The sequence below is a fragment of the Solanum pennellii genome, chromosome 7 (genome assembly GCF_001406875.1).
Source record: "Solanum pennellii chromosome 7, SPENNV200".
Lineage (NCBI taxonomy): Eukaryota > Viridiplantae > Streptophyta > Magnoliopsida > Solanales > Solanaceae > Solanum > Solanum pennellii.
The window spans coordinates 3,300,154-3,314,410 of NC_028643.1; the positions used below are offsets into that span (position 1 = coordinate 3,300,154).

The 14,257-nt window shown below is 32.7% G+C and overlaps 1 protein-coding gene across 3 annotated transcripts; it reads right to left on the minus strand.

The window, feature by feature from the left end:
* Window positions 1-2,188: 2,188 nt before the first annotated feature.
* LOC107024062 lies at window positions 2,189-11,740 on the minus strand. 3 transcript variants are annotated; one of them, XM_015224944.2, is made up of 6 exons: window positions 11,619-11,740; window positions 11,251-11,401; window positions 3,567-3,823; window positions 3,287-3,374; window positions 2,629-2,695; window positions 2,189-2,524 (listed from the first exon to the last, which is right to left on the minus strand). In XM_015224944.2, exons 2-6 carry the CDS (start codon window positions 11,316-11,318, stop codon window positions 2,471-2,473), a joined length of 534 nt encoding a protein of 177 aa, XP_015080430.1. In that variant the 5' UTR covers window positions 11,319-11,401; window positions 11,619-11,740; the 3' UTR covers window positions 2,189-2,470. The 3 variants fall into 3 exon arrangements, with proteins under 3 accessions (XP_015080430.1, XP_015080431.1, XP_027774475.1); XM_015224945.2 differs by having other exon boundaries at window positions 11,495-11,631; XM_027918674.1 differs by lacking the exon at window positions 11,619-11,740 and adding an exon at window positions 11,500-11,610.
* Window positions 11,741-14,257: the final 2,517 nt, after the last annotated feature.

Genomic DNA, 14,257 nt, shown 5'->3' on the forward strand with positions numbered 1-14,257 from the left:
ATAATCAATGGTGAATCGTGATATTCCTCATTAATTAAGGCCTAATTAAATATTGATTTTTGTAAAGAAAAAAAAAATAGTGAAGGTGTTGGAATAAATAGAATCTACATAGAATAAAACAATTAATTTTGAGGAAAATCAGGCATATAATAGTATGTAGTCAAATGGATTTGTTGAATTAAGACATTTAGAAGACCAGATACATTGCAATATTCATCTTTTTCACTCTTTTTTTCATCATAATTTTTATATAATTAAATATAATCAAATCTATTTATAATAAAGTTATTTTTCCAAATTTTTCTTAACTATTATAACAAAATAACGTTATAAAAACACATAACATAAGTCATGAAAGATCTTTCTTTTTTTCTTTAAACAATTATGGTCGATTTTTGTTATTTTCTAACACATTGGACTGTGTGGAAAACTATATATTATATTTTGTTAATTGTAATATTTTATTAGCTATTAATCAATACCAAATCTCCTAATTATAATGGTATTATCTGTATGAGATTATTTTCTTTGGCATTTTATCTACTAGACTCTTGATTTTGTCTATTGAAAAGATCAATGGAGATATGATTTTACAAATTATTAGAGAAAAAAACAAAATCAAGATAAGATTTTCTCATTAATTAAATTATTTTATCATGGTATAATATATTTTGGAACAAGGTGAGAGACGAAACATTAAAAATTTATGAGAGTAAAACGATGTACACATTTTAAAGTAAATCTTTGTTGGAGAATACAAATAGAATCATATGAAATAATTTTGATTCGAGGACAGTCAAATAATGGAATCTTCATTATTCTTTTACAAATGAAATTTATATATTTATAAACTACGTAAAAAATATTATAAATCAATCATAATAATTGATAGTTTAAAATGTTTAAAAGATTTACAAAAACTTTACAATCAGACATAGACTTGTTTGAATCTTGAAATTCGAAAAGTGCCACCTAAAATGTGACATACTAATATTTGGAAAAATACAAAATAATCCTCTTCGATAGACAAGAAAATCCTTGAGTATCCACTGAACTATGCCCGAAATCTCAGATACACATTTGTACTATACTAAGGTTCTATTACCCCCTGAGCTTGTTTTATAAATAATTTTCTACCTTTTTTGGCTTACATGACACTATCTTGTAGGCCCAGTGTGTGTTGACAATTTTTTCAATCATAGTGTCACGTAGGTCGAAAAGGGGTATAAAATTATTTATAAAATAAGTTCAAGGGGGTAATAGGACCTTAGAAAAGTATAAGTGTGTATCTGAAATTTCGGACATAGGTTGAGAGTATTTGTGCATTTTTCCATTATTGATCACAACCAAAACCAAAACCAAACCAATTTAGTCTGATTTTAAATTATTAAAACCAAACCAATATACTTAGTGAAAGGATCCGGGGAGGATTGGGTATACACAAACTAGAGTTGTCAAAATGGGCTGGCTCAATCCAACCCAACACAACCCTAACGGGCTAGAGAGTTAAATGGGTTGGGGCGACAAACTCTTTTAGTTAAAGGGCCAATTAAATAGAGGCCCAACCCAGCCCTAAGCAGGTCACGGATTGGGACGGATTGACCCTTCAACCAAAAAATGAACAATATTATTCTCTTAGAAAGAGTATCTAAATGACAGCTGGCGTCTATGAATAGGACATCAATACATAAAATTTTTCATTTATGAATCACACACTTCAGCGAATACTTACAGAAATACATTTATGAATTTTATACTTTGGTGAATGCTTACCAAAATACATAATAGTCAACGTAAGATTTAGCGGAAAAATGTTGATCATTCAACCATTCCTCTCACAAAAAACAAGCTAGTTTAAAAGACTTGACTTTTTATGTTTTTAACATATTATAATAACATTTACAAATAAAACACTACCAAATATATATATATAATATTTTTAAATATTTATAACCCACGAGCTGGCCTCTGAGGCTAGCGGGTGGGCCTACGAGGCTAGCGGGTTGAGCCTACGAAGCTGGGCTAAAAAGACTCGTTCCTAAATGGACCAAAAAAATTAGGCCCAACCCCACTCAATTCAAGGGTTGGGTTGGGCCAGCCTCGCGGGTCAAACCCATTTTGACGGCTCTAACACAAACATGGAAGAAGACTTCATCAACAAGAGGATACAAAATATATACAAATCAAATTTGACAAAAATTAATAAAAACAGCAACATATAATAAAGTTTATGCAGAGTAAATTAGCTTCCCATTTACAAAGCATATATTCAACCCCTAAATAAAATGTTTCCTTTACTATTAGTCCTCTCATTTTCTATCAGTTAAAATCTTTGTTTTCTAAACATTCTTGCATCCTCTATCACTCCCTCTATTCTGGAAACTATGCACAATTTTATCAGAAGTTAAAACAACCAGAAAAATTCAGATAAAGCGAAGAAGATATCAATACACAATATCGATCAGCATGGTTAATCGTACAAACCCTCGTGCTCCCAAATATCAGCAAGAAAGTCGACCATGTCCTATAAAGAACAGGAAATTTGGAGAAAAGTTAATCCGAGTCTGTGCTTCAAATGGAAGATAGAAAGAAGTGAATAGAAGTTCTGAGAAGTGAGAAGTGACTCACCGAGAGAGGAATTGGCTGAGGGAATCGCTTGTTAGTCCCAAATAAGCTATCATAGGAAACGTTCCAACTATAGCGAGACAGAACAAGCACAATTAGCCAAGAAATATAGACGAACTTCAAATAATGTAAGAGCAAAACAAACTCAGGAAAATTGACGTGTATGGATAAGTGTGGCAGCCATATTCAACGATGAAAAACGATGTCTAAACAAACTTTATTAAGCACTAGGTGTTTTTTGCTAATCTATCCAAGCCTTGGTGGACAAAGTTACCCCATACCTACGTTGGACATCGGAGCTAGCAGGCACGAGTGTACCTTCCAGTTATGGGTTTGACATATCTGTATTTTTTAAAATCATTTAAGACGTCTAATAATCATTGTAGAATCCAATAAACAAACAAGGTTGTGGTTTAGAACCCATAACTGAAAATTTTGGCTCCACCTCTGATAGCGGGTACCCCGTGAATAAGTCTCGGGTGCGCTCAAGCTGACCAGACACCACAGTTATAAAGAAAAAGTGAAAGCTTATTTCTGAGTCTTCTAGTGGCATAATAACACTTAAAGGGAAGTCCTAACATTTGATTCCATGAGATTTGCAAATTGCAACTGTAGTGTAGAAACGCTTCATCACAAACATAAACATAAGCAAGGTTCTCACGTTAACATCGGTTCTTCAATGACTCTTTGGTTCTCTGGATTTTTACTTGCTAGCCACTGAAGCCTGGTCTGGTTCCAAAGAAGATAGCCTGAAATCAGCAGACAGTCAAGATAGCAAACGGAAATTAAATAGCCCCTATTAATGCATGACCTACTTCACAACTAGGTATGCCTTATGTTTTTGAATGAAAGTCGTGAAATGAAGACTTGAATGTCAGGCCACAGAAGTGAATAGGTTTCTAATATATAAAAAAGCCAAGTCATAAGAGCATTAAACTTACCGTGATTTACGAATTCATTATTGTTGCTAGCATTGCCAGTGCCACTCTGTTGACTGAGGCTCTGATTTGAGGTACTGATGGAAGACATACTTCTATGAGATTGAACAGTACTAATCTCCAGATCGCATGTACTGGTGCTCCAAAAATCATCCGACAAACTCTGTTTTCTCACCAACTTTCCTTGTATTCGTAGTCCTTTAGATGGTTCATCCACAGCAATAACTGGTTGAGATTTTGCACAGCAACCAAAACAACCTCTGCTCTGTTCAAATTCAGGTTTATTTGCATATACAACACATGGTAACAAGATGAAAACTGTTTTGACGCCACAATAAGAAGCTATAACTTATTCGAAAGAACAGAGCTCTTGAATCATTAAACAAGCACACGGAATCTCAGATTTACAATATATACATGCAAGCTACAAAACAAAAAAAGGCGATGGGTAGGGGAACACTGTACTCGAAGGATGTCTAATTACCCAGGTTTACAGAAATGAAATGTCAGCCTGAATTAAATTTCATATAGTTACCAGTAAAGTGAAAGTGCTAAAGAGCGTGTGGCAGATTATCTGACAGTAGGATATTTGTCCTTTCCTTGGGTAGGAGGAGAGGTGCAAAATAACTGTTTGATAGATTCAGTATTATTAGAACCAAGTGACAAAAAAAATTTAGTGCAGTAAAGCACTCAACGGTGGATTGATAACTTCACTAAATGATAGAATAGAATATAAGCATTTGTACCAGCAGTCTCTTTGCATGTCCCATATGCAACTCACCAGCTCCTTCCTAAGCCCCAAAGGAAGGGTAGGAAATGAGAAGAGCAGAATTTCCACAGAATACGTTTTCTATGTTGTCCATTGGTAACTCCATATTGACAACAATCGACATCCTAGTTATAAGAGAAGAATCTACGTATCCAACTCATTATCTAATACTAAAAGTGGAGAAGGGAGTAGCTCAACACCTCGTATTTTTTCTTTTTTGAAACTGGTAACTAACCTTGTAGGCGAGGGTCTATCGTAAACAACCTCTCTACCTCTTAGGTAGGGGTAAGCTATGCGTCGCTCTACCCTCCCAAGACCCCACTTGGTAGGAACACACTGGGTATATTGTTGTTGTTGTGGTTATTGTTTGTAATTTACCATGAAAAAACTTTTTAAAACCACGACTCAATCGATGTGGGACAGGTTCTCTAAGACAGTTCCACACGTATAATCCGGTTCTAGGATTTGAAGACTTCTCTATTCTACTTCCTTCCTCTTCCTTCTTTTGTTTATTCTTTTCCTCACTTTTTTTTTCAACTTTTTCTTTATTTGGAGTAGAGAGAGAAAGCTCAATAGACTAAGGAGTGTGCCTACAAATAGCTTGACAAAATGAGCATAGAGAGGCACAGGTTGGTGGAATAGGTAGAGAGAAGACAGTAGTGAAAACTACCCTGCCTAAGTTTAATTCTGAAACCATTTGGAAGAATTTGAGTCAATGAACTGGTTGAGAACCTTGAGGTCTGAAGTTCAAAACTCAGTAAAGACAAAAAACACTAGGTGATTCTTTCCATCTATCCTAGCCTTTGTGGACAGTGTTACCTAGTACATGTTGCTAGTGGCAGGTATTCCGTGGAATTAGTCGAGGTGCGTGAAAGCCGATGCCGCACGGTCATCAAAAAGAAAAATCCCAAAATATTAAGAGCCAAAGCAATGGGCCATATCCTTACAGACATTTTTTGAAACCCTTTAGACAACAAATATAAGACAAGTTCTTGATATTAATGATCAATAACGATTCTGCTCATTGTGACATCAACAACAGCATTTTTGAGAAAAATAGCTCACAGAAATAATATTCAAGATACATAAACATGAATTAAAAAAAAAAGCACCAAAACAAAAAAATTAGCGAGAACAGAAAGAGAAACAAGAACACAATTTATTGTGAAAACCCCTTTCAACAAGGGAAAAAACAAATGCGAAAAATAATATCAAGATAGTAAAATACTCAAAAGACCACTACACACTCGAAAGAAACAACCCTCTTTTGATTTATTCACCTTACTATAATACTGCTCATGCTCTAATTTTCCTCACAAACGCTTTTCTTCTTCCTGTGTATTGTCCTCCACTCTACTCTTGCTTCAATGCTCTATATTTCTAGAGCTGGAATGAGAAAATTGCCCCTCTATCTACAACAATAGAAGCCGAAGACTCCGAGAACAGAAATAGAGAGAACCAAGATTTGTTGGCAAATATAAGGGTTTTAGGGAATTTGAAGTTGAAAGATTTTTAAAAAAAATTCTATAGCTTTTACGTATGAGTGGATAACAAATGGCTTGAGTCATGCTAGGAACTGTCCCAAACACTAACATTAGAATTCCTTTTTGACAAGTGGCTTCATCAACCTCCATTAAAAAAAGAAAGTGGCGTCATCAACCAAGTGACATCTAACATGAAAAGTTTTGGACAACTGTCTAGACATTGTCATGAAGAAACGTTTTTTTTCTTATCCTACAAATAGATCATAAGAATAACAAGCCTCCTACAACTAATTCAATTCTCTTCAGGTAAGAATTCTCTAATCTTTACAACTTAATCTTAACTGTTGTTCCTCTTATTCTCATTTTCTAACTAGCTAGTTTGTTATTTATATGTTGTTGTTCCTTCTCCCCTATAGAGAAAGAATATTATTCCTAGGAAAATTATCACATTGCTGAAATAATTTATTAGGACAGTGCCTAGAATGGTTCAAGCCATTTGTATATGTACTCATAGATAATATTGTAGTAATATTTTGGCTAAAGTCATAACCCGCCCTCGACCCTTGTCCACATCTTTCACTTTGACACCTTAATGGAGCATTGTTCTCCTATAAGACACTCCAGCCTTAATAATTTGTACCTATTAAACACGAATGACAAACAACCCAAGAAATAGTGTATAACTCACAAGCGAACTTTGTAAAAGAAAGCCACGAATAAAAGAATGACTTATGAGTATGGGCCCAAAATAATTATAAAAATGAAATAATTGAAAATAGTTCTGAACCCCTTATAATCCAAAGAAATAATCAATGAAAAAAGAAAAAGGGGAACTCATTCTCTACACCTCACAGCCACTCACCCAACCCTTTCCACTTTCATGTTCTTACCCTCGTCTCTAGTTGTCACCGCCACCCCCTCCGGCAAAGCTCACCGTTTTCTTTCCTTCTTATAACAATATGTTCAGATTTAATACAAAAGTGAAAATAATCAATGAAACACAGTATATAGCTTAACAGAATGGTTGAGATGTTTGTGGAAGATAAACGGTTCGATAAAGAAGAGATAGAGAGGGGATCCAGATTGTGTCATTTAAAATTGATTCTATCTAATTCTCTGAGATAGTTTAACAGAATGATTGTTGAATGGTGGTGTTTGCTCGGAAATGGATTGATGGATATTGGCCTGCATTTTTAACCAAGATGACCCAAGAATCTTCTTTCTTCTTTCTTCAGATTCAAGTGCCAGAAGTATTGTTTTCCTTGAATGCCAAATCAGATGAATGAAAATGGTAAACTTGTGGCGCTGGAGTGGCGGCGAAGTGTTAAACAAGAAGGGAAGTAAGATTATTTGGTTATAGTCATGCACAAAAGATGTCAGTTTTTTCAAACAAAAAAAACAAACAAATCATTATTTGTGATGCATTTACACACCCAAGGAAAGTGAGGAACACTTAAATTGTCATGTCACCTTTTGTGTTTAATAGGTACAGTTTTTGGGTAATTTAGATGTTCAATAGGTGCTAGTTTTCGTTAAGGTGTCAAAGTGAAAAATGCGGACGAGTTCAAGAAGCCGCGTATGACTTTATCCAAATATTTTTTTCCTTTCAGTATACATATTTATTTTCCTTTTCAATTATATTCGCCAACAATTCCTCAATGAGTAAGGAGGAACCACAAAATTCAAATAACAAAGTAGGCTACTAAAAAAAGAATTGAGAAAAAGAGCAGTTAAGATTCAGATTCTACCTGAAAGAGAATTGGATTAGTTGCGGGAGACTTGTTAGTTTATGATTGCAAATGATCAACATGAATATGCTTTTATTCATGACAAGTGTCTAATCACTTGTCTAAAACTTTTCATGCAAGAGGTCACTTGTCTGAACAATTGCTCGAAAATTCTCCCCAGCATACTTTATTCTTGACCTCTAAGATGAATTTTTACCTAGTGTTTTTTTGGCACATAGCTTTTTAATAAATTGGGAATGGACCCCATAAATTCCCCCCTCCAGACCAATTCACCTAAGCCTAATGAAGGTAAAACTGAATATCTAGATGCGCCTAGAGGCTATGCTACACACAAGCCCTTCGAATCCTTGTTGCACCCATGCCCATTCGACATAGTTTGGGTGTGGGTTAGGTATCGCACCGGATTTGGTCAACTTACCTAGGGTGCCTTGACTACAAGTATGACCAAAAAGAACGAGAATATTTGATTTACACGAGATATCTTAGAACAAACTATTAGGTGTTTATAAAAGAATTAAATCGTATTTATTTAATTCAATAACTTTGATTAATTAAAATGCATACTTATTTATGTTTATGACATTTATGGACGTATCCGAGCACATGTATCCGCACTTGGATCCGTACCACCAAATCCTCAAATTTAAGTGATGAGGAGTCTGACCTCGAGATCTGCATGGTATTAAAAACCTACACCGAAGTCTGTCCGAGCAACATAGTCTACAGGGTTTTTGCACAACTTAAACTTGTCTCTTGTTACTATCTTGGTCAACATATTTAAAGGATTCTCACAAATGAAAATCTTCACGATTTGTAAGAATTCATTCCAGTCTCTACTTTTTTTCACGTTTTGTAAGAGTTTGTTATCTAGTCTCTACATTTTTTCGAATCCAATGAAATCTCACATCAATATGTTTAGTTATTGCTCATGTCCGTCACACACTGAGTCTTTGACTGTCCTAATAGACCACATACTCATTCTTCCAAAAGCCAAATTTCTTGAAGAAACAGTTTGAGCCACATCATTTCCTTGCCAGCTTTAGTAACAATAATATAATCCAATTCAATTGTAGAGAATGCCACTCTACTGCAATTTTAAGTGCCAAGGTATAGCTCCCCACAACAAGTGTAAACAAATATCCAATAGTAATTCTGATTGCACTAGCTGTTTTTATAATCCTCAGGTTTTATGGGTTCAGATTTGTTGTATTGCCTAGAGTAATCTCCCATAGAAAAAGTTCTCTCTGTTAAAAAAAATAAAGAGACCAAGACCATCAAAATGTTAACATGGAAAGCTCTACTAGAGTGGCAAAATAATATGACTATAGTAACAGAATTTTCACTCTATAGTATCATTACATAATTTTTAATTTTTTTTTTTGACGACAAGGGAAACCCGCAGCCGCTACCCTTTGGATGCGCACAGGGTAAAACCCCCGCTCCTATGCAATAGCTCGCAAACCACATAGGAGAGGTAACCCGCACTAGGCAAGCCTGGTGCAACGAGCTAACCCAGAAGGCAAACCCCTTGCTTTTGCTGGCAAGGGTTTCGAACTTGAGACCTCCAACATGAAAGTCCCAAGCTCAAACCACTGGACACCCCGAAGGGTCAGTATCATTACATAATTAAGAGAAACAATCATCTTTTGATTACATAGCTCACTATATACAGCTTGTACTCTATTTATCTTAAAGATTGTATTTCTTATGTCTGAATTGCTCTATGCTCTTGCTTCTATGTTCTACTTTATGTGTTGAGATGAGAGAATGGACTCTCTATTTATAACAATATGAGTTGCCGGTTCCTATCATAAAAATAGAGAAAAGGAAAAATTGCCCAAAGGTCTCCTCCACACTCTTCATTCTTGATCTCCAAGAATGAATTTCTACCAAGCATTCTTTTTGGCACATGCTTTTCAACAAATTGAGATGGACCAAACAAGCCTAATCTCCATATTTTTATGACTTCCTTATCCTCCCTTTCATAAACCATAAGGCCCTTCACTTAGCACAAAATTGGGAAAGGACAACCAGAATGATCTTTCATACAGATTAGCCAAAATCAAATGAAGAGATCAGAAGAATTGGGATGCACTGAAGACGAGACAGTAAAGTAACTGGGAACAATGGCATCTGGGGAGAGTAAGATGCACACAGACCTTACATCTACCTTTGTGGGGTAGTGAGGCAGTTTCTGATAGACCTTCGTCTTAAGAGGGAAGTAAAAGAAAAAATGAAAACTATCAAGATACAAAGCAAAATGAAGCAACAGATAGTAGAAATGATTTAAGTCTTTTCAAGCCTCCCAAAATTGGAAGGGCTGGAGGAAGTATATCTTGTATTTCCTTTTTAATCTATTCAAGACAACCAGAGTTGAAGGTTAACATAGTTACATACTTCATGAGTGGAAGTAGATTAGCCAGTTCACCTCCAACTCCCTTCTCCCCTTCCTCTCCCCCTTTCCGGAAGCATACAGAATGTAAATACCAATCTTTCAGGTAGCGACTATTTGCTAGTAAAAATACACTTAAAACTGTTTTGCAAGATAACAAACCCTTCCAAACCAGCTCTAGCATTAGCTCCCAATAAAACTAAGCTTACTGAAAGCAATAGGAGAAGAAAAGATGATTCCGAAAAAATGAAACATGAAAGGTATCCAGCATCCCATGCTAATGACAATATCCATTTTGGTAATCTTATATTCCAAGATAGATTACTTCTATGCTAATTATTCCATTACTCCAAGGTGAGGTACATAGAGCACACCTAAATATTCTACCGACTATTAATTGCATTTGAAGTCCCACAGCTGATGGTGCTCATTAGAAGTTTGAAACAGTCCTTTAGTTCTTGAAAATGATAAATGTTGGTTATTTCCTCAACCTAATCTGATTTATCTAATCATTTCAATTTTGTTTCTCTTCAAAATTTTCAGAAATTATGTCTTGAAAGAATCAGTATTAACACAAATCATATGCCCAAATCTTTAAATTGACAGATTACAAATAATCATATGATAGAATTAGCCTTCTGCAAAAGGAAGTTCACTTTATCAGCTACTCTTCAAACCATAGTTTGGAAGATCAAACACCAAACACTAGATAATGTAATATCGAGAAACTTATGTTTCTTTTTCTTTCTCCTTTTTTTTATAACCATGGTGTCCTGTTCAAATTGTGCACACCTCAACTAATTCCACGAGATACTTGCCACCTCACACCAGCAACGAATACCATGTAACTCTGTCCACTATGACAGATGGCAGGAAATTTCTTAGTTCACTTTCCTAGACATCTGATTCACCCCCTCCCCCCCACCCCCCAAACCCCTTCTCCTCCATCTAAAGAACATACAAGTTTTAAACTTTCTCCTCCCTCACTCTTGAGGAGCAAAACCCCTTCCTCCAATTCCATTTTCCCCCTTTGGGTGTCCTTTTCAGTGGCTAAAATATACAAATAGTAGCTAAATATTTCCAAATAGGCAAATGAATCACAATTTTCATAAAAAAGTCAATGACATTAAATAATATGTTCAACAAACCACTAAAAAGCCCCATCACACACATATAATCACTTTCAAACAGCCTAGAATTCAGCAAAATTGAATAAAAAAACAGAACAAACTTTCACTAAACCAACAACAATTCAAGAAACAGTAAACTGATTTGTAAGAATCTGAATACATACCCCATGCAAGCTAGAAAATGACTGATCCAAGCACTGAAAGAACTAGACAGCATCATATATCTAAACATACAAGAATTACTATCCAATTCCTCTTCAAAGCTCCAAATTGAATCAGATCACAGAACCCCAAACATAAAAATCCAATCTTTTTCTGTCCCAACAAGAAAAGAAACAACAACCCTTTTCACTTTTCAAGAATCAGAATAAGAAATAGAAAGAAAATAAAAAAAGACAACTTTTTTACCTGACCTCAGAGCAACCATATAGATACAAAATACAACACACTAGTTAACAGTGTATAATAAATATTGTATATATAAATAAATAAATGGAATTGAAACTGAATTCCAAAAGGGTGTTTCTAATACCTGCTGTCTCTCTCTCTCTCCTCTCTTTCTCTCTCTTCTTTATCTGTGGGTTTGGTTTGGTTTCAATATTGGACTAGCAAGTGAAGTGGGTAACAATTAGGTGCCTTTGTGGGTATCAGGATGGTTCGGAGGACACGAATTAGGATAAAAAGAATCAATAAATAATTAAATTTTAATTAATTTTTTAGTCTTATTAGATTCGTAATATTAGCTTCTATATTTATATGTGTAGCTTTTTTTTTTATATTTGTTACATTATCTATTGTATTTCAGATATTGTATTATTTAATAGTTGTTATTAATAGTTATAGTGTTTTTCTATATATTTTCTTCGTTATTATATTTTTTTCATAAATATTTTAATATGTTGTACTAGATCGAATTGAGTGAAAATCTATATATATGCTATACTGATAAAATTCACTTATAAAACTATGCTAAGTATATAATCGTTGTTATTGTCATCGCGTATATTTAATGATAAACTAATCAAAATTATACTGATTATATTATCGTTGCTATCGTTATCGCATGTACTTAGTGATAAACTAATGTTGTTACTAATGTACAATATATAGAATCAAAATTGAAGAATTTGATGGGTCACATAAATGTGATGCTTAACTGAATTTGGTGTTGATTAATTTTTGTGGATAGTATCAATTTGTTTGTTTCTTGTATATGTGCTTGAGAATTTTATCATAAAATTATAGAATAAATAAATGAATTGATAAATATATTTTTTTCTAGTATCTTTAACTTTTTAAAAAAATGTACATAATTTTATATGAATACTATGCGAAATTCATTTTTATTTCTAAAAAAAATGTGTATAATTTTTTTGGTGATGCTTTTTTTATTTGTTTTTTTAAAAAAAAATAAGGAGGAAAAGCAAATAACACTTATAGTAATTTGAAAATTGATATTGACATTTTCGGTTCAATAGAGATAGTTGAGGCTAATAATATTGAACAGTAATTTGCATCCACTTGTTTCAATAAATTTTGGACTTGCAAAATTTAAAATAAATAAAGGAAGTACGTTTTCTAGTATTTTTAATTTATAAAAGAAGTACATTTCATATAATTTTAAATGAGTATTACATTAATTTATGTTCATTTCTAATTTGATCTTTTGTGTGTAATTTTTTTTTTTTTGTGAGTTTATGTACACACGTTTCCACAAATTTTGCAAGTTTAATAGGAAAATTTTTTTATTATTATTTTTTGTTGATTTCAAAACTAATAAAAAGATTTTTAAATAAATATTTAAACAAATGAAAATTTAAAACGTCTCTACAAATATCTCTACTCCACTGATCCTTTGATTCTATTACTATATAGATAAGATTTAAGTGTTTTTCTTGTTGTAGTTTGAAAAGAGACTCTGATAAATATATTTTGTCAAACATTTATTTTTATTGAAAGGCATATTAAAATATTTTTCTTGTTAACATCTTATTTGGATGATTCTTTGTTTTTTAAGGTGTTGAAAGTCGCCATGGACAATTTAATTAATTATGAAATTTAAAGTTTTAATATCTTTTTTCATGATAAAATGGAGGTCTATTCTTATAAAAGACACTAATTTTTGAATCTTACGTATAGAATTGTTCCAAATGTGTTGTACTTAACTTATATAAAGGGAAAATAGTTTTGAAAAATAGTATAGTGTTGTATCATATTTTAAAATACTTTGTATCTTGAATTAAAGAAAATCATTGGAATTCAGATTTTTTAATCATTTTCTAAGCTTAAGTATATATATCTATTTAAACAAAATCAATAAAATGATTTTAAAAATTACATGCATGATTTGTAGAGTGTTTAAATTGTCAAATTACATAAATATTTATAACTTATTTTTTTTTTTATATGTAGTTAAATTTCAACTCTGATTATTATTATAAAGAGAATTAAAGTAATTGCTAAGGTATATACTTGTTTATTAGAATAATATAAGAATAAAAAAGTTATTACTCAAATGTCAGAAGCTACAATTTATAGTTAACGGAATTAATTAAGTTTAATTTCTTTGTTATTTATGAAAGTTTTTCTACTCGAAACCCTAGAGAAATTTAGTCATTAAAATTCTAATGTTATAATTATTGAATCTCTAGATGAATGAAAAATTTCAGGTATATATACATGATATTAATTTGTATCTTCTTATTTGAGGTTTAGTCATTAAAATTTAATCTTATAATAATTGAATCTCTAGAAAAATGAAAACTTCAATTACTTTGTGTACTTACATAATATTAATTTGGCGTCTTCTTATATGAGGTTTTTATGTTGCTAGTCATATACAATATTTAAAGCTGCAATTTATGTGACATTATGTTTGAAAATATATGTAATTGGAAAAATTTTATAAATAGCAAAGAGTTTAAATTTAATAAGCTCAATTAGCTGCAGTTTGATTAATTATGCTTCATAGCAATAGTTTCATTTGTTGTGGATATTTTTCTTTGTATAATTTGTTTGTCAATATACAAACAAGATAAGTATATACTTTGTATTTATACATTTAGGAATTTTTCAAAATTTAATAAAATCAAATGTATCTGCAAAATAATTATATACATGCCAGAAAAAAAATATACAAATTCTGGATTTGTATAATTAGGCGCCAAATTA

Excerpts from the sequence above, each read along its gene's own strand:
- LOC107024062 (XM_015224944.2), bottom strand. The coding sequence starts at position 11,318 with ATGTTTAGATATATGATGCTGTCTAGTTCTTTCAGTGCTTGGATCAGT. Across the intron at positions 3,824-11,250 it reads CATTTTCTAGCTTGCATGGG|AGGTTGTTTTGGTTGCTGTG; the intron begins GTATGTATTCAG and ends TGAACAGAGCAG. Across the intron at positions 2,525-2,628 it reads CTCAGCCAATTCCTCTCTCG|GACATGGTCGACTTTCTTGC; the intron begins GTGAGTCACTTC and ends TGTTCTTTATAG.